At 45.9% G+C, this 22,593-nt stretch overlaps 1 protein-coding gene across 1 annotated transcript in view; it reads right to left on the bottom strand.

Annotated features, from left to right (window-relative positions):
• Positions 1–1,662: 1,662 nt before the first annotated feature.
• Positions 1,663–22,593, bottom strand: part of LOC129380188 (TNF receptor-associated factor 2-like) — a 39,055-nt gene continuing 18,124 nt past the window's right edge. The window contains exons 7-13 of the mRNA XM_055077757.2: positions 18,303–18,404; positions 9,180–9,263; positions 7,293–7,379; positions 5,954–6,007; positions 5,812–5,862; positions 4,540–4,785; positions 1,663–2,350 (exon numbers count right to left, since the gene is read on the bottom strand). Of these exons, the coding sequence (XP_054933732.1) occupies positions 2,117–2,350; positions 4,540–4,785; positions 5,812–5,862; positions 5,954–6,007; positions 7,293–7,379; positions 9,180–9,263; positions 18,303–18,404 (858 nt within the window). The 3' untranslated portion in view covers positions 1,663–2,116. The remainder of the gene's footprint in view (positions 2,351–4,539; positions 4,786–5,811; positions 5,863–5,953; positions 6,008–7,292; positions 7,380–9,179; positions 9,264–18,302; positions 18,405–22,593) is intronic.

The following is a 22,593-nucleotide window of genomic DNA, read 5'->3' as shown; positions in this document are numbered from 1 at the left end:
GAGGACGCCGAATGGTCATGCCTGTTAACTCTCAACGAACAAGTTTTTGAGCTTGAAAGAGTAAAGTGCTCAGCCTCAACTTTGCCCGCTGTTCATGCTGCTATCGTGCTCCAGTAGCATTCGTGCCGGTTTTCGCCTCACAAGGACGTCTTTGGTCTGCGAAGGTACCTCGGATGAACTAAGGCCGAGGCACGGCGGAACTGAAGGCGGGGGCAGAATGCAACCATTCTGATGTAACGCCTCATGTCATGTTCTACAAATATATGGTTTGCGTAAAACTTGCCTACTCGTTCTGCTGAGTAAGAGATGGTTGACTCCATTCTGATCAGTGTGCAAACAGAAACGCCCGTGGTCTTAGGATTAGATTCAAGCATATCCTACGGTGCGTGTAATTAAACCTTATATGCCCTCACTACGACGCAGCTGAAACTTTGTTGTATCCCACTGGCAACCTTGGCACGTTTAGCCTGAATTGTATATCGCACGGCCAAAGCCCCTAAACCAACCAACTGCGGAACACCCCCTACTCTTCATATTTCAAAATACGTATTAATCAGTCAACAGCAGTGGTGGTCGCTGACTGTGAAGTTACCTGTCGAGAACAAAACAAACTACAAGGCCACACTTTTCAGTCAAAACCATAAACTAAAATCTGGGCACGCTAGGCAAGCACATGGCCAGCAAAGCCATATTCACAGTTTTGAACACTCGTTCCTCTTTTTTTTTCGGAATAGCTTATTCAAGCACTTTTAAGCAGGCGATGGCTAACGACGGGTTTTATCTTGCATTTTAGTGGTGACACGTCAATCAGTTTGTCTCCCCCACCACAACTTTGGTCGAATAGTCGAACATCTACCGCTTCTGCGGGAAGCAGGTGATTGCTGCCGCCGGATACCTACTGGTGGAACACGTATACAAACGCACTCTCGGCTTGGTGCTCGGCTACTACGGGAACTTCAAACACTTGGAAGGACACCCACCTATTGGGACGTTGGTGGCATGAGACTGCCAGGGTCCTTTTATGAAGAGTCTTGGTGCTTCGTTTTTGCCTTGGTTCTTGCACAGTGAGCACCGCCGTCTGAACAAACCTCTCCCAAGGAATTTACCCCTGTCGCATCTAGACACCCGTGACACGCCCTGGACACCTGCCTTGGGGTTGCTTGTACCATAACCAGAGGGTGTAAACCGGTGGTGGAATCGAATCCCGCAACTCCCGCCGCCGAGCCTTGTGCACTACCAACCCTTGGCACAGGCTTGTTCTTCTCCTCCGCCTTAACAGATAGTGTGGGAGAGTAAGCTATGCGTGCATATGCGTTGCTAAGGGAGGCAGTTGCTCCCCTGACGACGACGAGTCTTCGAAACATCGGCCTCAGTGGCATTCTTTGTTCTACCAGCGTAAATCACGTCAAGGCTCCGTTTCTCTGTGAGCTTCTCTTGTGTCGGAATGTACTCTAGTATTTTTTTTTCTGCAAGAAAGTATGACCCCATCATGGCCAGAGGGTGAAGCGGGGTTCTGTATCTAATGAACGAACAACACTGATGCACGACAAGAGCACTTTTTTTCTCTCATCAAGTGGAGCGCTGCAGTTGAGACAGCAATAGTCTCGCTGTTATCTGGTCCTTGGCCAAAACCGAGCGCACATTCTTTTTAAAAACTCAAGATTTAGGTACACGCCAATGGTTTATTGTGCATCATGAAGGACAGAATGCGGGGAAGTCATTTTATTACCAGTTACATAAGTGGACGATCTGGTGCGGTTGCACGTACACAGGTGTGCTTCCAAGTCTTCCCAAACAAGCAAAGAAGTTGAAAACAAGCTACTCAAGGTTAAATAAAGCGCCAAAAATAGTGCACACACGCATTGCATTTCACACTACCGATTCACTGCAATGATAACCCTACGCTGAGAACAATTGCATCACGCATAGCTCCAGTGTGTAGTGAAGCGCTAAAAGCGTAACTCGGTAAACCAAAGTTGAAACAATAATTGTCTCTTCTCGAGGAAGTGCATGATACCTAACGCTCCCTGAAGAAGTTCTTCATCCTGTCGAACTTTGTTTTAATACTCGAAGTCAGAACGTGCTGTGCTTTCCAACGACAAGAGTAAATAGACATTCAATAAAGTGGAGGCACAACAATCTTCAAGACGATGCAGTTCTGGTAGAGGAACCCTTTGTTCTCGTTCTCCAGAAGAGGAATGGGTATGACTTGTGAGTAGCCGAACTTCGGGTTCCGTTGACCCGATGCTGGTTTCTGGAAGCAACCGGTAGCGTGTTCTGCCGTTGCCGCGTCCAGTTCGAAACATCGCCTGGCGCGTTCGTCCTGCTGGTTGACAAGCACCAAAATCATCTAGAAGAGGTAGAACGATTGTCTTAGTCCTGGCTCTCGGTATTGGACATTGTTTACTGCGAAGAAGCTCATTAAAATAGATCTTTTTACTCTTTGTTTCCCATTAGTGCAAGGAAGCCCCTCCTGCTCGAGCCAAATCATTGGCCAGCAGTATTTCAAATAAATAAATAAATAAATAAATAAATAAATAAATAAATAAATAAATAAATAAATCCAAAGTACGGTACACCTTGGAGCGTGCAACGTGAAGTGCAGCAGTATTAAATTTAGAGATATCCAGCTAGCACGCACGCGTTGTAAGGTGGGAACTGAAGGATGGGAACTGAAAATATTGCGCTCGTTGAGGTTTCCTGATGACAGGAGATCGCCTACAGCAATAAAATGCTGCTAGCAAAGTCTGTTGGTGTGGTCAGAAATCAGCATGCGTTTATAGGCATGCTGCTGTTCTTTAGGTTAATGATCGTTAAGATAACGCAGTTCTCGCAACTAACGAATGAAGCTTGGTGAACACCGGACGAAGCATTTTCTAGGTACGTTGGTCAGTGGCTCTGTCCCGTGATGTCACATAATGTTAATAAATGCAAAGAAACACCTTTCCCTGCGTGTCATCTAACCAGGCGCATTTTAATACCAAAATTGTACGACAGTATCTCTCCGAGATAATTTTCTCCGTACAGAACATCGCACCATGTGTACGGATATCGAAGATTCAATACTTTTCGTACTATGCCTATGAGCCAATGTTGCATTACGTTTTTCCCTCTGGTTAGGCGTAGTATTTACCAATGCCTACGCCTTCCGCATTGGTAATGTTAGACAACGGAGTGTGAATACTGCGGCAATGAGGAAACAATGCATCGTTTTCTACGTCAGTGTCCGCAGCACAGTGTACAGATACAATCGCTCTACGTCGTGGGCAACCAGTCGGCCCCTATAGAAAGAGAGTTCTGCAGAATCGACGCGACTAATCTCATCAAATCCCTGCGTAAGCACTACCATGCTTCCTGCGGTGCCTTTATGCACACCTCCTAATGAGAACGACTTTCCTCTTCTTTTAATTTTTCGACCACAAGACTAAAGCAGAATTTCGAGCCGTTCTTATGCGGCTGTGAAGGCCGGCATGTGGCATCGTGCTCGACATCAAATGTAACAAAAAAAAAAAAAAAAACGGCCACAGTCAAGAATGTTTCGCATTGAAATGTAATTAACAATAATTATAAAACAAAATTTACGTTTTACACAACAATTGAATAAATTGCTGTTTTTGCGCGGTTGTTTAGCCAATAATCTGTAGTTGTCACTTCTTCATCTTAACAGATTCACGTTGGAGGTAAACCAGGGGTTTGTACGACTGGGGCGGTGAAAGCTGGCGGCGAGGTCCAGCAGCGCAGCCTACATGGGAGCCCCGAAGCGACTGTAGGGCAAGGACATCGATTACCGACCATCCGTAATAACGACAACAACAGACGGCTGGCACTTCGGAAGGGCGCGGGAAGGCGCTTACACACTTTCGCTGTCATTGATCAGTCAGTTGCTGAGATCGGCATAAATCGGTGAATTATCTTTTGTATGTCTGTCTGTGCTCTCTTTCCAACCGCAAACTTCCATTGGGTTAGCCTCCTTACCTTTCCTCTTTCTGTATCTCTCGTTCTATGCATATTTCGCTGATTTGTCCTTTTCGTCAGGTTGATTTATAGTAATGATAGTTTCATAAAATTTTGAATATTGAACATTGTGGTTATGTATGTTCTCTACATAATGTGCTGCTTAGTGAGAGGTTCCTGAACCTTAGCCAAGTAAACCAGTGTAATTTTCATCGTCCAGTTCCTTTCGATTTCGTAATAGTCAAAGTCGGAAGAAATTTCTTTGTTATTTGTAAACCAAACTTGAGTATGATGATTTGCCGTGACCTGGTCTTATTGGAAGCAAAGGTGACGCACTGCACCTGATTCGGAAAGGGCCAACAGCTGAAGAACTGACTCCGTCAAGAAATGGCAGAGCCGGCAGAGTCAAATTCATCAGTGCTATAACCTTTCAAAATATTGTACCGGAATAGTAACAAGCGTGTTGCCTTCCCACTAAAGAATGGAATAGCGTCTTATTGGCACTTCCGAGCATTCACAGCTCTGTTTTCAATGAACGCGACGAAGTGCTTTCCTAATCGCAGGAAAATTATATGTGACGTTCACCTTGTTCTGGAAGGGCCAGGGAAGCATGTCGTCGTATTCACCGCTGCAAATTCGGCACTTGAACGAGAGATGTTGCGGTGACGTCAATGAGGCAGGACGGGTGAATCCAACTGTGAACTCTACGTAATATCCCGGGGTGTTTATGTACAGTGCCCGCGTCGATATTTCCTCATTGGACGCCATTGCTGCCGCCTTCAGGGCAAAGTATGGCTGCACTTTCCAGACATACTCGAAACCTGGGGTCATCTGCAACGCAGTGTAAGAAAAGTGTAGCTTTAATAAAACATACACCGAACATCCCTACAGAAGGCGGGCCTTATGTCCCCTATTTTGAGTATGTTTCCGGTGTTCTATTTAAATGAAGTGGCACTGCGTATGATTTCAATATGTTTTCAAACCGAAACAAATTTGGGGCATGTATGACAACGTTTCAAGAAATGTTCCCGCGGGAGCTCTTAAATTTTAGTGAGTACTTCAATGTTAGCATGTTTGCAGCTTTGATCGTCATGACAGCCCACGCAGGTTCTACTCCGGTACTCGATCGGTAAATGCTATGTGTAAAATTCGGCAAAAGTACGAATTGGGAGTCTCACGTGCACATTTGTTCCTATAAAGTATGACGCATAAAATACCTTAGTCAACATCTGCCGTACTTTAAAAACCCCACGTAAATAGGCAATTATCAAACGGCAATGCATTAGTGTTTTTCTCAGCGACAATAACATGAGGCAAACAGAGTCAGGTCACCAAAAGAAAAAAAAAATGGGGTTTTAAGTGCCGAAACCACTGCCCGAGTCATGTCTTAGTGTGGGATTACGGATTGATTTTGATAACCTGATTCTCAATATTGTGCATTCAACGCACTGTACACATGCGCGTTTTGCATTCCACCCCAAACGCAATGCAGCTGCCGCGGCAGAGATAATCGAATCCGAAACTATGTACCCAGCAGCGCCACGCCTTAGCCACTGGGCTAGCGGGACGGGTAAGCCAGCTCCTCGGAGCTGCGATGGCATCTACTTTGTCACAAGCGAAGTTCGCCTCGTGGTGTGTATGTCAGGAGACGCGCGGTCAGGCCTAATTGTTCAACAACCGGAGCCAGTGCCAAATGCTGAACCGCTGAGAAGCACGCCGTACACGATAACTAGTTCGAGCGCTTCATCGAAAGCCTGCATGCCCTCGTTCCCTACCCGATGCTGCCAAGACACCGAACTACAAAAGTGAAAATAAAAATCAGGATTATCTTGCAGAGAAGGTTGTCTGAATACATACAGCGTCCAGACGTAACTCACGGTCGAGGCGTTCCACAGCATTTTCCGTCCCCTGAAAATAACAGGACGTGAACGCTCGAAAAAAAAAAAAACACTAAACACGGCCGACAACCACCTGGCTAATATTTTCGAACTTTACTTACAGCAATCCGGTGTTCAAGCTGACCACAGTCATCGTTTTGTTTCGCTCTGAGTGCCTGTCAAAAGAGAAAAGAGCTTACACTTAGGTTTTAAAAAATTCAATGATTGGGGCTGTTGCATCAGGGCAGCGTAAGTGCCAAGCGCCTCTACATGACTATGCTAGTAAGCAGTTTTTTATAGATATCTACGTGGTAAATGCCAGCGCTAGTTGTCAATTAGATATGCCTGTTTCCTTTAAATAAAGGCTTAAAATTTGCTCTTGTGGTAGACCATATGCGAAACAAAAAGCGAGGCCTCTTGGGAAAAAGTTTGTATAAACATATATTTCTGCTCGGAATTTAGTTCCAGCTGCGGTTTCTTTAGTCACATGCCCTAAAGGAGCTTCCGGGAATCACATAGGGGAGAGGGGGTTAGAGAAAACGTAGGGTATTACAGTGAAGCAGGTGAATAGCCAATAACAGTAACACAAATGAAACAGACCATAAATGACCCTCGCCTATACAAAAAATAGTACAAGGTTGTAGACATAAGGATTCAGACACAAATATTGATCGATGCTAAACGAACTATTCAGCATATGTAGATGTATCGTGGTTTTTAATATAGACGCGACATTGTGTGGTAGAGCATTTCAGTGACGGATGGCACGGAATAGTGGCGAGTTTTTTATGTGGTTTGTACGTGCATGCTGCATTGCAACTTTGAAAGGATGATCTAGGAGCTGGAAAATGCCATGGACAGGCTGTGTGTAAGAGGCCGCCAATGACGATTGATTATGATAAAGCTTGTGAAAGTGAGGTAATGGTACCAGCAGCCATCTTTCCTCTAGTGATGGAAGGTTCAGTGGTTTCGTATTAGTGATACTGCAATGACGTAATTCCTTATAAATCCGGCAGCTGTATTCTCGAAAGAATCTAGTTTAAAAATTAAGTAGATTTGATGTGGGTTCCAAATGAATGACGCCTATTCTAACTTAGCGAACGAGAGAGGTGTATGCCATAAGTTTTGTGTTCAGTTAGCTTGTTGTAAGCAGCGCCTGACAAATCCGAGTGTTTTTATGCTTCAGAAGTTATTACATCAAAGTGGTCATTCCATGTAAGGTCAGCAGAGCGATGCACGCCGAAGTACTTAAATGAAGAAACGTGTCAGCTGTGCAATCGGGATGTTTACTGTAAGAACTAATAAGGAATGGAAACATCGTTAGTTTCACAGACGTAGAAGCTTTGTCGGAGTCCTGCAATTGGCACTTGGGTGTCAATATTCTTGGGAATTACTGCATTAGTTGTCTGAAAACTAAAGCTTCATAAAAGATTTTTCTCTCTTCGGAAGTGTAATACTCACTTGAAGCTCGTTCTGTAAGGTCGACACTCGCTCTTCCAACTTAGCTCGCAATGTTCTCTCAGCATTGGCAGATTCCTCAAGTTGGGCCTAAATGTTGCAGAGATGTGGTAAAAAAAGAGGAATTCCTTGATCATAACCGATGTATCTGACAACGCATTTTACAAGCTGCATCACGTTTAAATTTAAAATACACTTCTCAATGAAGTTTAAGAAAACATTCAAGTGATTGCGACGTGGTGTTGGCTTCCCTATACGCTCGAGTCGTTCCACTTCCTTCCACCCTCAGTCTTTATTGGGGGCAAGCTCCACCAGTGCAAAAGCTGACGCTGTCGTCGGCGTGACGTGGCATGAGGGATCACGTGGACACAGCAGGCGCATCGGCTGCTTCGGAAACGCCGAAGCAAGCTGAAAATGAAAGTCTAAAGTCCCACCCGCGCTGCGGTTATGATTACATGGGGCGGTTTTCCCGTTTCGGCTGTCTACTTGACAACACTTGAGAGGCCTACAATAGGTAGTGGCTGCATTTGAAGGTGTCCAACATGCTAAGCTACAGCTCGGTGCCGCATTGCCGGAGGTACGCAATGGAGCATGGAGTCAGCCTTCACACGGACCCGCGGGACAAGAAGCTGCGTGAAGCTTGGATCGCGAAATTAAGAACTGGCAAACAGTCATCGGCTACAACTCGGGTGCGTAGCCAGCACTTATGAAAAATTTCTGCTACGGCGTCGGTGTTTCGATGTTGAGTGAGTAGCAGAAAACTTGCACTGAGAATGAAGCTTTGAACTATGAACATGCTGATGCTAGACAGTGGCAAGTTCACTGCAATGGAAAGGGAACGGCAAGAAGCATGTAAAAATAGGCATGGCATATGCTTATGTTTGTGTTAGCACCAAACAATGGATGTATACTGGACTGAGAAAAAGAAGCAGCGGGAAATTGTTCGCTGAGAACACCGATAAACATACAGTGCGATGCAACATGAGAAATAAGGATAATGAGACGTCCAAAGATGATTTAGAAGAAACGAAAAAAAAAAAAGTTTGAATCATCACGACGGCACACCACAAGTCGCCGTAGGTGTCGAAGTCCCTATACATAAGAAAATTATTTATGAACAGCTCTGATAGTGTCCACGCACCAACGGTTGCTTGTGCACTGTCAAATTCTCATATTCTGTGACCTAAAGCTCACGGCACCGTGCGAAAACACGCTCCTAGCGGAAGCGAAACATTGTACGCGGACATGCATGCAGACGCGTAGCCGGTCACCGTGAACCTGTTTGATCGCTGCATTTAAGCTTCATTCTCTTATGCTCCGTTTGGTTATACAGACAGCCACCTATAAGAACATATTTCATCGTTCGCTCTCAGCAATTGCCGACCTTTCATGCAAGAAGCCGGCTCGGGTAACTCCTCGCGGCGACCGCGCTGAGCAGGCGTTCACTGTACGTATTCAGTAAAATTATATCGAGACAGTATCTGTAAACCATTCTGTCCATTCTGTTTGCACAAGATTGTTATTTTGTTAGGAAATAACTGCTGTCGTTTCGAGAATACTAACAGGAATATGCAGAAGGGAAACCACGTAGTTTTTATTGAGCGCTGACAGCCAAACCTATGAGGACCACTGCGTGTTATCGCTCATAATGCGCAAGCAAGTCGCTTCCGACAGATGGCGACTCCGTAAGTACTCAGCACCAACAGTGACGTTGGATTGCAAGGCCATGGCGAAGTAATACTTTGGCGCTTTAGTTATACGGCATTTGCTATATCTAAGCGCAAAGTCTTTCCCTTTTATGAGAATTGAAGCTAGGAACACGTTTCAACAGGAGTGATACGAAGAACAGTTCATCGTTATGGAACTCTAAAAGATTAAAATAAAACTTGCCATTTTCCTTTCCATCTGCTGTATCGTATCATCGCATGTTCCCTTGACAGTATTTAACTTTTGAAGGAATGAGTTCTTACGGTCCTGAAAAGAAAGAACACACAGACGCCACTGAAACATTTATATATTGAACAAACAAAAGAAGTTGCGAAAAACCCGTCTGAAGCGTTACATACAACGCAAAGTAAACGCCCAATTTCAGATGAGATAACATGGGAAATAAGCAAGTCTTCGTATTAACCAACTGAAGCCAGCCTCAATAATATTTCCTTCATTTCAGATAAACATCCTATTATAGTGACTCGAATTGCAGGAGATTCAGAATGCAAAGGCCTTGAGAAGGATAATTTGCCATTGAAGTGTCGTAGCATCATTTATTTTCTCATCGACTACTAGTTTGTCTAAGAGCACACTGTTAGGATTGGGGGCTCAATTCCATCGCCCGTAACCCGTTGTCAAGATTGGAGTCCGGCATGAATTAGAATGTAGCAGGCCCATGCCGTCCTCCAACTTATCATTGCTGAGGACGTTGATGAAGGGAAGGACTGCTTCTCATCGAGAAAGAGGAATATGGGTTTATTTACAGTATCTACATGCAGTTCATCAGTCTAACCTGACTGCTTATGAAAGTGCATCAGTCTAACATGACAGCTTGAGAAAGTGCCTGAGTATCCGCACAACAGCGGTTTATAAACACTCGCCCCCCCCTCCCCTCGATCCCAAGTTGACGGAAACGTTCGTCCAGTCATCGTAAACAAGTCGTCTCTCTGCGGGACGGCTTACACACACACACTCACACACACACACAGGTTCATGGTCCGGAAGCTGATGTCAGACGGACTTCGTAGAACTCGGAGCTGACGCTCGCAGCGCGGCCGGTAGCCCAGTGTCTTGAGTCTCGAACGGCGCGTGGGAAGGAGCCTTGAACTACGTTCCCGCGAGCACTCCCCCGCTCGCGGCAGACCAGGGTGGCGGTGGCGGGCCCAGTAAGAAAGCCTGCTTCGTCAAACTCACCTCCAGCGACGGACAGTCGAGGACGCGCGTATTGTTGCCCACACACAGTCGACTTAGTGACGCCATGGCTAGAGGTTTGCGATGGCGTTCCGAGAAAAGGTTGCCGCTGCTGTCGCAACTGGCTGGCAAAACTTGCATCTCAGCGGGCCGTTCTTAACAGCGCCTCCATGGCTCGGAAAATCTCGACTGTCCAGCGCTGACAACCGCTGGGCAGGAAGAGAACGGCTGGTGGCCAAGGGGTGATGCCTTGGCTCGCAGCAACCACTTATGTAGTGATGTCACTGCCCCAAAACATCCAACAAGGTCAGGCAACTGCAAAACGAACCCCACAACGCGGCTTTGCGCCGAGATGACGTACCTTGGCTCTCACTTGAGACCCGCTAGGCTTCAAAGAAAACATAAGTGCACAAACAAAAATGCTGCATTTCGCTATGCCAATTTAAAGCAATTCCGTGCTGACAAATTCATCAATCATGGAGGGAATGCTGCTAAATGAGAGGAGATCTTCTTGGTCTAACAAAACTAACGATAATAACCTTAAACTTTAGGCGGGACCCTTAAACGCAGAATTGAAATTAGCCTGCTCAAACCATTCGCATTGTTATGCAACTTTCCCTTCTTATATCTAACGGATAAGTTGTACTCTTGTAGAGTAACACTCCATCGGAGCAAGCGGCCATTTTGGTGGGACATTTGATTGAGCCACGTCAGAGGACAGTGGTCGGTCTCGAAGATGAACTTCGCTGCGTACAAGTAACACGACAACTTCTGGGCGGCCCAAACTAAACAAACGCATTCCTTCTCTGAAGTGCTGTAGGCTTCCTCTCTTACATTTAGTTTACGGCTGGCATAGAGGATAGAATGCTCCTCGTTATCGTCGTCGACCTGACTAAGTACCACGACCATACCTCTGTCGCTTGCATCGCATTGAACTATGAATTCCTTTGTGTAGTCTGGCGCACGAAGCACAGGACGAGAAACCAATAGCGTTTTAAAACTTTGGAAAGCGTTCTCTTTGTCCGTATCCCACTGTACGCTACTTGGTGCTCCCTTTCGGAGGGCGTCCGTTAATGGACTTGCCATTTGCGAGTAATTCTGAATGTACTGTTGATAGTACCCCACAAGTCCCAAAAATGTACAAAGGTCTGTTTTCGTGCGCGGCTGAGAAAATTCTCCAATCGTAGCTATTTTCAGCTCGGCCCGCCGTCTCGTGTCCTGGCCGACAACATGGCCCAGATAAGTACCCTGTGAACAACCAAATCTACACTTTTCCGCTTTCATCGTTAAGCCGGCTTCCCTCAACCGTGAGAACACCTGTTTGAGGTGCGATACGTGTTGTTCCCAGCTGTCCGAAAAAATTGCTACATCATCAAGATATCGCAAAGCGAACTCCTGCAAGTCTTTTAGGACAATATCCATTAACTTAGAGAACCTAAACGGCGAGTTCCTCAGCCCGAAGCTGAGTGCGAGAGGGCGAAAAGTGCCTACAGCTGAGATGAATGCGGCATAGCGGCTGGCACTTTCTGAAAGGGGAACTTGCCAGTACCCCTGCACGAGATCTATAGTTGAAATGTATTTAGCAGCGCTAACTTTTTCAATTCGTTCCTCAATGTTGGGTATCGGGTACAGCTGATCCCTAGTGATGGCATTTAACTTCCTGTAAACACACGGACGAGGGTCCTTGTTAGGGGTTTCTACCAGTATTAGCGGTGACGTGTAGTCACTCTCAGCGGGCTCAATAACTCCCAACTCTAGCATGCGCTGTATGTCTGCCTCCATAATCTCTCTCTGTCTTGGAGATACCCTGTAAGGCTTTGATCTTACTGGTTCGGTTGATGTCAGCTCAATTTCATGTGTTATTAGTTCGGTTCTACCCGGCCGATCGCTGAATCTGTCGAGATATTCCCCTAACACCCCTTTATCTCATATAGCTGTTCGGGTCTTAGAGCGTGCAAGCTTACCGAATGTTTTACTACTTCTAGGCCGATTTCAGAGTTGGAGGTCGTCTTATACTCCTTAAACTTGGTACTAGTGCCATCCTGCTCTTTGATGGTAAAGTTAACGACTCCGCTCGTCTCTACATACGGCTTCATCAAATTGCAGTGATATATCCTCACTTCCTTCCGGCGACCGGGTATTCTCAGAGCATAGTTAGTATCTGAAAGTTTGTGCAACACTTTAACGGGCCCGTCCCAGTGAACTTCAAGCTTGTTCTTTCTTGAAGGTTTGAGGATCATTACCTGGTCTCCGGGGTTAAACATACGAAGCATCGCGTACTTGTCGTAATAGAATTTGGCGTTCTTTTGAGCTACTCCCATGCTCTTTTCGACTAGTTCTTGGGTTGCGCTTAGCCGTTCCAGCAGATTTAGCACGTATTCAACCACTGTTGGACTCTCTCTTCTTTCCTCCCACATCTGTCTTAACATTCTCAGTGGAGGACGGAGTGTCCTCCCATACACTAGTTATGTTGGCTAGAACCCTGTAGCCTCATGTGGAACCGTTCGCAAAGCAAACAAAGTCACGGGCACACAGTCCTCCCAGTCCTCCTTGTGCTCGTAACAGAGCGAACGCAAAACTCGCTTAAGCATTGAATGCCACCTCTCTATACTGTTTGACTGAGGGTGATAGGCGGAACTGTGCATTAACTTTACCCCGCACTTTCGCAAGAATGTGGAAGTCAGTGCGCTGGTGAATACTGACCCTTGATCCGCCTGGATTTCGGCTGGGAACCAAACTCGTGCAAACACTGTCAAAAGCGCGTCTACTACTTCGGTGGAGCTGAGCATTTTCAGAGCGATTGCTTCTGGAAACTTTGTAGCTGGACACAGCATGGTAAACAAGTACCTGTAACTCGATTTTGTTTTTGGTAGAGGCCCTACCGTGTCTAACACAAGTCGTCTGAAAGGTTCTGTTATTAAGGGCACTACCTTTAGTGGAGCTTTCCATGTCTCTCCTGCTTTACCCGAGCGCTGGCAGGCGTCGCATGATCTTACAAAGTTTTCTACGTCTTTGAAACAGCCAGGCCAGTAGTATTCCACAAGCACTCTTTCCTTTGATTTGTTTATGCCTAGGTGGCCGGACCACCGATTTCGATGACAGAGACTCAAAAATTCCTCCGTGTACTTAGTAGGCACGACTAATTGATCAAGAATCCTGTAGTGCCGATACAACAATCCTCCTCTCTTTTGTATCGTCCCGTTGTGCCTAGCAATGCCTTCTTTAGCTGTGTGGTATAATTTAGCTAAGCTGTCATCCTCCTTTTGCTCCGCTGCCAGTGACTCTCTGTCCACATGTAAGAGCTTATCAAAGTTCTTTGGAGCCGGTGATAATAACGACCCTGTCTCGCTTGCGATTTCGTCAGCTTGCTCTTCATGCAGGCTTGAACTTTGACACTCTAGTGCTACGCTCTCATTGAGCTGGCCAGCTGGCAGGCTCTCCTCAACTGTTTTTTTGTCCTTCGGGCCTAGCTCGGATTCCGGTATTGAAGTTAGCCCCTTTTCTGCTTCCGCTGGAGCAGCTTGTGCATTTTCAGCCGAAAGCGTCACGATTTTATGAATTTGGCCTCGGGTCAATGCCTGTACTATGCCCTCTCCCAATTTGAGCCCTTCATCACGCAGTAACTGATTCGAACGATTCGAAAAGATGTAAGGGTACTGCAGTGACAAAAATTTGGAAACTGCAGCCTCAGTCTCTAGCTCCCCGAACGGTCAACTGATTTTGACTTTGGCCGTGGGCAGACAAACGCTGCGTTCTTCTACAACCTGTTTGATCCATGCTACTTCTCCGGTGAAGTCATCTACCATCACGTAAGACGGATGGACAATGTCCATCGTAGCGGCACTGTCTCTCAGCACTCGGCATGGTTTGCCATTAACTTGCAGGTCGTGAAGATATGGGCTGAAAAGTTCCATATTCTCGTCTTTTTCATCCACGTAGGAGAAAACTACGTTAGGCTTCCCGCAGTTTACAGCTATATGTCCCAGTTTGTGGCATTTATAACAGCGGATTGGTCTAAAAGATTCGAATTTTCTTTTCTGCTCTTCTTGTACGGTTTCCCCGTTAGGTTTCTCCTTGCTCTTTTCTGCGGGCTTTTCCTCCACTTCTACAGGCTCCGGTCGTCTAGTCTGCGAACCCTTTTTGAACGGAAATTGTTCCCGTGGTCCATTTCGACCATCCCAATTTCCGTCCTCGGCGTTCAACTTTCTACGCGTTGCGTACTCTTCGGCTAATTCAGCCGCCCTTTCCACAGTGTTTACATTCCCTCTGTCTTGCACCCAGAGTTTCACAGCTTGGGCGATGCTTTTGTAAAACTGCTCTAGACACATGCATTCAATGATCATGTCTCTGCTGTCGTTCGCTTCCGCGCTTTTCAGCCACTCGACTAGGTTCGCCTTTAAGCCGTATGCACACTCCGGATACCCCTCGCTATCTTTCTTACCTGTGCTTCTAAACCTTTGCCGAAAAGCTTCGGCTGAAAGACGGTATTTCTTTAGAAGACTGGCCTTGACCTTCGCATAATCATATGTATCTTCCGCACTGAGTCTGCCGATTACCTCTGCAGCCTCACACGGCAACATAGACAGCAACCGGTGTGGCCATGTACTCGGACCGAAGTTCATCTTCTCGCAAGTCCTTTCAAAATTGCTTAGAAACAAGCCTATGTTGGCCCCGACCTCAAATGGCTTTAATAGCCTGTCCATGCGGTATGATTCTGCCTGACTTGATCGTCCCAGAGCCCCTTCACTTCCTTGAGACAACTCCAAACGTTTGCTGTCAAGCTCCAGTTGTATTTTTCTTAACTCGCGATCTTTATCGCATTCCTCTCTCTCTCTGTCCCGTTCTTCTCTCTCTCTGTCCCATTTCTCAGTTTTTTTTTCAGCAGTTCCAACCCCGTTTCAATTTCTTGCTCACTGGCCTGTTCGGAAATTAGCTCCTATAATTCCGATTTTAGCATTTCCTTGTGTACATCTAGGCCCAGTTCCTCACCAACAATCAAGAATTCGTCTCTCAGCAGTTTCCTTAACTCCATGATTGCTGCTTTACTGCCTAGGTCCTGCTCGCTAAATGTAGCTAGGAAAACACAACCTAGCTAACAACTCAACCATCTAGCTTCCCTACTGTTCTAAACAGAACAACCACAAAATGAAGCCTAGAGAGTCAAAGCAATAACCAAGCACTCACCGCAGACACAGCACCCCGTCGCAAAGTCCATCCCACCACTGCCACCAGTTGTTAGGATTGTGGGCTCAATCCCATTGCTCGTAACCCGTTGTCAAGATTGGAGTCCGGCATGAATTAGAAGGTAGCTGGCCCATGCCGTCGTCCAACTTATCCATGCTGAAGACGTTGATGAAGGGAAGGACTGCTTCTCATCGAAAACGAGGAATATGGGTTTATTTACAGTATCTACATGCAGTTCATCAATCTAGCATGACTGCTTAAGGAAGTACATCAGTCTAACATGACTGCGTGAGAAAGAGTATCAGTCTAACATGACTGCTTAAGAAAGTGCATCAGTCTAACATGACAGCTTGAGAAATTGCCTGAGCCTCCGCACAACAGCGGTTTATAAACACTCGACCCCCCCCCCCCTTCTCGGTCCCAAGGTGACGGAAACCTTCGTCCAGGCATTGTAAACAAGTCGCCTCTCTGCGGGACGGCTTAGACACACACTCACACACACACAGGTTCACGGTCAGGAACCTGACGTCAGACGGACTTCATAGAACCCGGAGCTGACCCTCGCAGCGTGGCCGGTAGCCCATTGTGTTGCGTCTCGAACGGCACGTGGGAAGGATCATTGAACTACGTTCTCGCGAGCACTCCCCCGCTCGCGGCAGACCAGGGCGGCGGTGGCGGGCTGAGTAACAAAGCCTGCTTCGTCAAACTCGGCTCCAGCGACAGAGAGTCGAGGACGCGCGTGCTGTTGTTCACACACAGTCGACTTAGTGACGCCGTGGCGAGAAGTTTGCGGTGGCGTTCCGAGAAAAGGTTGCCGCTGCTGTCGCAACTGGCTGGCAAAACTTGTATCTCAGCGGGCCGTTCTTAACAACACCCAGGAATTGAACATGCTTTTGTGTTAAGGCGTTACTAAAATTTCTTTATTTGGGAGAGAAAGTTCAATGATTTAGAACCTATATTTTGTCTGAAAACTGCTGGAAATTGTTAAATTTGAAGAAATTTAGATACACGAAGTTTACGAATCTGTAAATCTGCACCACAAAGAGATATCGCAATTCGCTAAACTACATCCAAACTACAACCTTATTTATTATTTTACGCCTTACGTGAACGCGGAAACAATGGTTGCAAAAGTCCGACTACCATGTTAGTAGTGTATTCAAGAGCCACGTACAATGCATCATTTTACCCGCTTGATACAACCTATCACGCGCAGTTAGCACAATTGTGATTTTTTATTACATTTTTATTACTGAGTTACGAAGGTGTAAACTCAATAGCTTCGTTTTCTGAATTTTTGCGATTTTCAACAACCTTTACAATATAACTGACTTCCTAAATTGAAAATTAGCTTCCTGGACTCACTAGAATTGAACGTTTTGCTTGAAATGCAACAAACACCAAATTTAGTGCCGTGGGAGCCGAGAAAAATGGTTTGTCCTCTTCCTTCTATTTAGGTAGGAGCCCCCTAGCTAAAGTTCACTCTTAAGTTACTTTTCGGGGTTAAAATTAGTTGGCTTATGCTTAGTGAGTGGCTTAAACTAGTTTAATTCCTTTTGTTTTTAGGATCCTATAGTCATCGAGAACTCCTAATTGAGTTGTGTTTGTGGCAAACGTCATCTTTTAGTGGCGTGCTCGTGTTTCCTCAATTAACAAGTTTCCTTTATTCTCGAAATTACTGCACCTAACGACCACAAAATCAATAGCGACGCCGAAGCCCTTGTTTTCTACTTATACACCTGAGCGAATATATATAAGCGCAAACACAGAAACAAGTGTTTTCTGCTTGTAATAGACCAACAAGCCTAACACAGTTATATAATTAACACCAATGCCCTAAATAGCTGACAATATTCCAGGTCAACGTTACAAAATCGCTGATCACATTTACTTGTAACAAGCGATGGCTCTAATGCTAAATTAGGCCAACAGCAGCCTCTTGAACGATTATTAATTCTTCGGGGATCAAAGAAGTTAACTGCCGAATTCTACATTCGGAAGTGTTTTCGGAGGAGTTCTTATGTGAGCAGATTTATGGTGAGCCGACAGAGACGTTTCCCTCATTGTGTGTTTAAATGGATCAGAAAGCATTCATCACTTTCTGCAAGAATGTCACAGTATCCATCTAGCGATGAATGTAGACGAGCTTAACATGTCTAAAACCTTGGGTTTAAGCGACCAGTAGGGGAAAACCATTTTCTCCTTCAGGGGAGGCTACCGCGAGAGGCAGCTCAAGGTACAGTGGTGCAAAGTAATGCACACAACATGTACTGATATATATTGAGTAATCCAGTTCAATGTTTAAAAGTATGTAACGATTTTTTTAGAAAGTTCGAAAGTGGTTCAACTTCTAGATCCCGTCGATGAAAGAATCTCTTCCTTAGGAAGTTTGGTGTGGGAACGGCCGGCGTCAGTGCACAAGGTGCTCTGTCGTGATCGGCTCCCTAAAGAAGCTGGAAACGGAGCCACGCGATACGGTAAAGTCGGAGTAACTCCCCGAGAAACACGTTGTCATCAAAACATGAAAACGATAAGAAGAACGATTGGGGAGCGTGTGCTGCCACTCAGTTTCCAATGCGATGCTCATATCATTATCGTCATCGATATAAACACACACACACACACACACACACACACACACACACACACACACACACACACACACACACAACGCAGGTGTGGAGCAGTTGTGTCAAAGATTTACAGGAATAAGGAATGTTTTTTTTTGGCCATAAACAATGGCATCTGCCAAACGGCTTCTTCCCAAAGACTGTTTCCCTGATATTCGCATAATTCGGTATGGTCCCACGAGTAGGCCGTTTTCGTTACAATTAATGAGCTCTTCTGTGGCTATTGCGGGTGGTATCGCTGCTGTTGGGGAACACCCGACAGCGGCAAGCCGTAAAACCTGGGTTGGATACACCTTACCTCGTTCTCTTTTTCCAGGCGGCCGATTTTACGAACGAGGAGATCGTTGTGGCCGTTATGGCGACCGTCCATTTCGTGGCTCTCCATCTCTCGCCTGGCTGCCTGTTCCGAGACATGATGTAACTTATAAGACAAGTGCTGCAAATGGGGAGTACGGCTGTTTTCATATGTGGACTGCACGAATTGACTTCGTACATGAAGGAGGGAGTTAGGAAAATGAGATCAAAAAAGCTCATTGTTGGCCTTGTTGGTTCATAGTACTCGGGAAGAAAAGATGGGTCAGCCGACATTTCAACTAGCTTTATTTCAGTCCGAGTCAGCAATACAAACACACTAGCCAACATGTCGAACGAGGTGGCACACATTCACTATGAAAAAAAAAAGAAACTACGCGTACAACGGCGAAATATACACGGAATGATGGCCTCACCAAAACATGCTTCGCAACAACCTCTACTAGCTAACAAGCAAAGTAATTGACATATGGCTCACACATGCATTCGTTACCATTAGGGGCGATATAAAACCTCTAAGTTGCCGCTATCCTCTCATCCTTGTCTGTTCGCACGACATCTTTTCCTCAGGAGCACTAGAGTTTCACGAATAACGTATTCGCCAAAGTTGCTAAAATTATCGTTTAATCTTGCTCTGACGAATCTTTTTATGCTCTAAGGAGCTTCATCTGGCTAATGTTTCATTTCCATGCGCTCAATTCTCTTTGATCTGCATAATAAGCACTACGATTGTCACAAATAAAAATTAGGGCAGAAACTCCCTACTGGGGAATTGTCATGTAGTGCGCAGCATTCTTTGCAATCATTACTCATGAAGCCTCGACTGTACCCTTGAAGTCCAAGATTGTTGTATTTCAAGAGATAAGCAACTACAAATAATAACGCGCACACTAGGACGATCTCCCCAGAAAACTCATTTTTACTGCCAATCTTATGTTTGGCAAATGAAACAAATGCTGCTCTGTAGCGCTTTCTTTCTCGCATCATTTGCCTGTTGACAAGCTCTCGTTCGTTGCGGTTCGGCATCCGAGATTCGGATCGCACGCGCAATTTTTGAGATGCCAGACATGGTCTGTGGTCGCCTGACGCACCAAGGCAGTTTAGGAGCTTCTGGCATTCCACAGAACTGTCGGATCAAAGTACACTCTTAGATGAAGGTACACCTCTTCGGGTGTATATATGCCACACAACAATAATCGTCGTCTGCCTTGCTTGCGTTTCCTTTCCTTGAAAACGCCGCGCCCGCTACTTTCCTGTCGGGAATGCTATGTCATGCTGATGACATAGCATAACATACCGTTCGTTAGAGTAAAGTACCGGGCTCGCAGAGTGGCATTCACGTGAATGCTTAGTGTTTTTCTTTGTGTTTTGTTCTGATGTATACGTGTTCTAAGCTGTAATTGCACAGTGACCTATTTAGTTTTGTATTTCTGAGAATGTTACCCGTAAATGAAAAGGGATTCATAATGTCTGCATTTTGTTGTTTTCCTGTTCGTGTTTTTCGTAACTTGTATGACAATACTATATCTGCATTCATGTCAATTTTTTCGCCGCAGTGCGAAGTAACTTTGTATAAATAGTCCCCTTTATCCACATATTGTTTATATTTTTTATTGTTCATCTTGTAATTGAGCACGCATTGCTACGTGATGCCAAAGAAACCAATAAGGGACACAGTCCTAGTCAAGCCGATTTTATGGCTTTTTGTCTGTGCCCCTGCTATCTGTACGTTGTATAGATACAAATAAAGTTCAAGAAAGGAAATATGGACAAGACAGATGACGTTTACTGTTGTGTGGCAAGATACGACCCAAAGGGTGTAATTTTGCTTTAGAATGTAGGCTGCTCAAAGCCGTGCGGCGTGCCTGTCCATGGAAGCATTCTAGGGCAGATCGCTCGAGAAACGCTACGGCGTCACTCTCTAGAGCATTTTTTTAGTCATCGATCTATTTGCCGAGAAAGATGCAGTTGCACTAGTGTTCCAGACGCGAGTGCCAGGAGATTTGCTAAAAGTTATCTGCACGGCATTAGGTAATCATGACAGGTTGGCAACAATTGTGACAGTATCCTCGGAGCTGTCTTTCCTATAGACTATAAAAACAGTGGCACCCTTTGTGGTGTACATTTGCCACACAACAATAATCGTCATCTGTCTTGCCCGCGTTTCCTTTCTTTAACGCTGTGAGCCCAGTACTTCCAAAGTCACGAACGGCATGCGCGTTTTCAGCATGACAGGTGATTCTCGACAGGAAAGTAACGAGCGCAGCGCTTCCAAGAAAGGAAATTCGGGCAAGACAGATGACGATTATTGTTTAGTGGCAAATATACACTCCAAAGGATGTAAACATTGTTTACAGTTTACACACTCTGAAGCAAAATTATACCTTTTGCCGCACAACGATAATCGTCATCTGTCTTGGCCGCATTTCCTTTCTTTAACGCGGCGAGCCCGGTACTTTCCAGTAACGAACGGCATGTGCGTTATCAGCATGACATAGCATTACCGACAGGAATGTAGCGGGCGCGGAGTTTTCAAGAAAGGACACGCAAGCAAGGCAGATGACGATTATCGTTGTGTGGCAGAGATACACCCCAAAGCGCGTAACTTTGCCTAAGAGTGCAGTCTTAAGCAAATGTACACCCTTTGAGGTGTATATTTGCCACAGAACAATACCCATCTGTCTTGCTTGCGCTTCCTTCCTTGAAAACGCTGCGCTCGCTACTTTCCTGTCGGGAATGCCCTGTCATGCTGATAACGGGCATGCCGTTCGTGACTTGCACTCTAAGAAAAGTTTACACTCTTTGAGTCGTATCTTGCCACACAACAATAAACGTCATGTCTTCTCCGCATTTCCTTTCTTTAACGCTGCGAGCCCGGTACTTCCCAGTAACGAACGGCATGCGCGTTATCAGCATGACGTAGCATTGCCGACAGGAAAGTAGCGGGCGCGGCATTTTCAACAAAGGAAACGCAAGCAAGGCTGATGACGATTACTGTTGTGTGGCAGATATACACCCCGAAGGGTGTAAACGTTTTTTAGAGTGTGGAAATACTGTGGTCGCCGCGTTAAAAAAAAGGAAAGGCGGACAGGACAGATGACGATTATTGTTGCGTGGCAAAATGGTGTAATTTTGCTTGAGAGTGTACAAGCGGGCATACTCACAAACTTATACAAATGCGCATAGCATGCGTGCGCGTTTGTATAATTGCGCATGCGTAGCGTGGTATAATTGCCGGCTGGTCGCCCGCGCACCCGAACGGCGATTGAACCGCTTCAACGGCTGTCGAACGCGCACGTGTTATCTGGGGACTGACTGCCGATAAACCAACTGTACGAACACACTCCTACAACATTTTACACCCCTTGGGGTGTACACTCTAAAAACGTTTACGCCCTTTGGAGTGTATATTCGCCACAGAACAATAATCGTCATCTGTCTTGCCCGCATTTCCATTCTTGAAAACGCTGCTCTGACCCGCCGTGGTTGCTCAGTGGCTATGGTGTTAGGCTACTGAGCACAAGGTCGCGGGATCGAATCCCGGCCACGGCGGCCGCATATCGATGGGGGCGAAATGCGAAAAACACCCGTGTACTTCGATTTAGGTGCACGTTAAAGAACCCCAGGTGGTCGAAATTTCCGGAGTCCTCCACTACGGCGTGCCTCATAATCAGAAAGTGGTTTTGGCATGTAAAACCCATAATATAATTAAAAAAAAAACGCTGCGCTCGTTACATTCCTGTCGAGAATGTTCTGTCATGCTGAGAACGCGCATGCCGTACGTTCGTGACTCGGTAGTACCAGGCTCGCAGCTTTAAAGAAAGGACATGCGGGCAAGACAGATGACGATTGTGGCTAATAGACACCCCAAAGGGTGCAAGTGTTCTTGTAGTGCATATCAGGGGAAAGCTTTCCGCGGTGGCTTGCAGCCCGTTATCAGATAAGCCAGTCGCAAATATTTTTCACGGGCCCATTGTTAAGGTAGCTGGGCCTAATCGGCGTTTCTTCGTAGGGCGTCAGTGACTAAATTTACGGTTTGATTCCGAATCGACGCATATCTATTCGCAAGGGCTGCACAGCACTCGAAAAGTCAACAAACCGCTTTTTCAACGGAATACAGTACACAGGATGGCAGTGGTAACGTTGTTCATGGCCGTACCCTCTGCAACATAAGAGTACGGCAGCTAATCGGCCCGGACGCCTTTCTTAGGCTTACATCAGTCTCTTCTCGTATCTTCGAGCTACGCGTCACAAGACTAGCTCTTGATTTACACGTC

Source organism: Dermacentor andersoni, chromosome 10, assembly GCF_023375885.2.
Source record: "Dermacentor andersoni chromosome 10, qqDerAnde1_hic_scaffold, whole genome shotgun sequence".
NCBI lineage: Eukaryota > Metazoa > Arthropoda > Arachnida > Ixodida > Ixodidae > Dermacentor > Dermacentor andersoni.
Note: the sequence above shows the minus strand (reverse complement) of the source record. Positions and strands in the feature narration are given on the sequence as shown.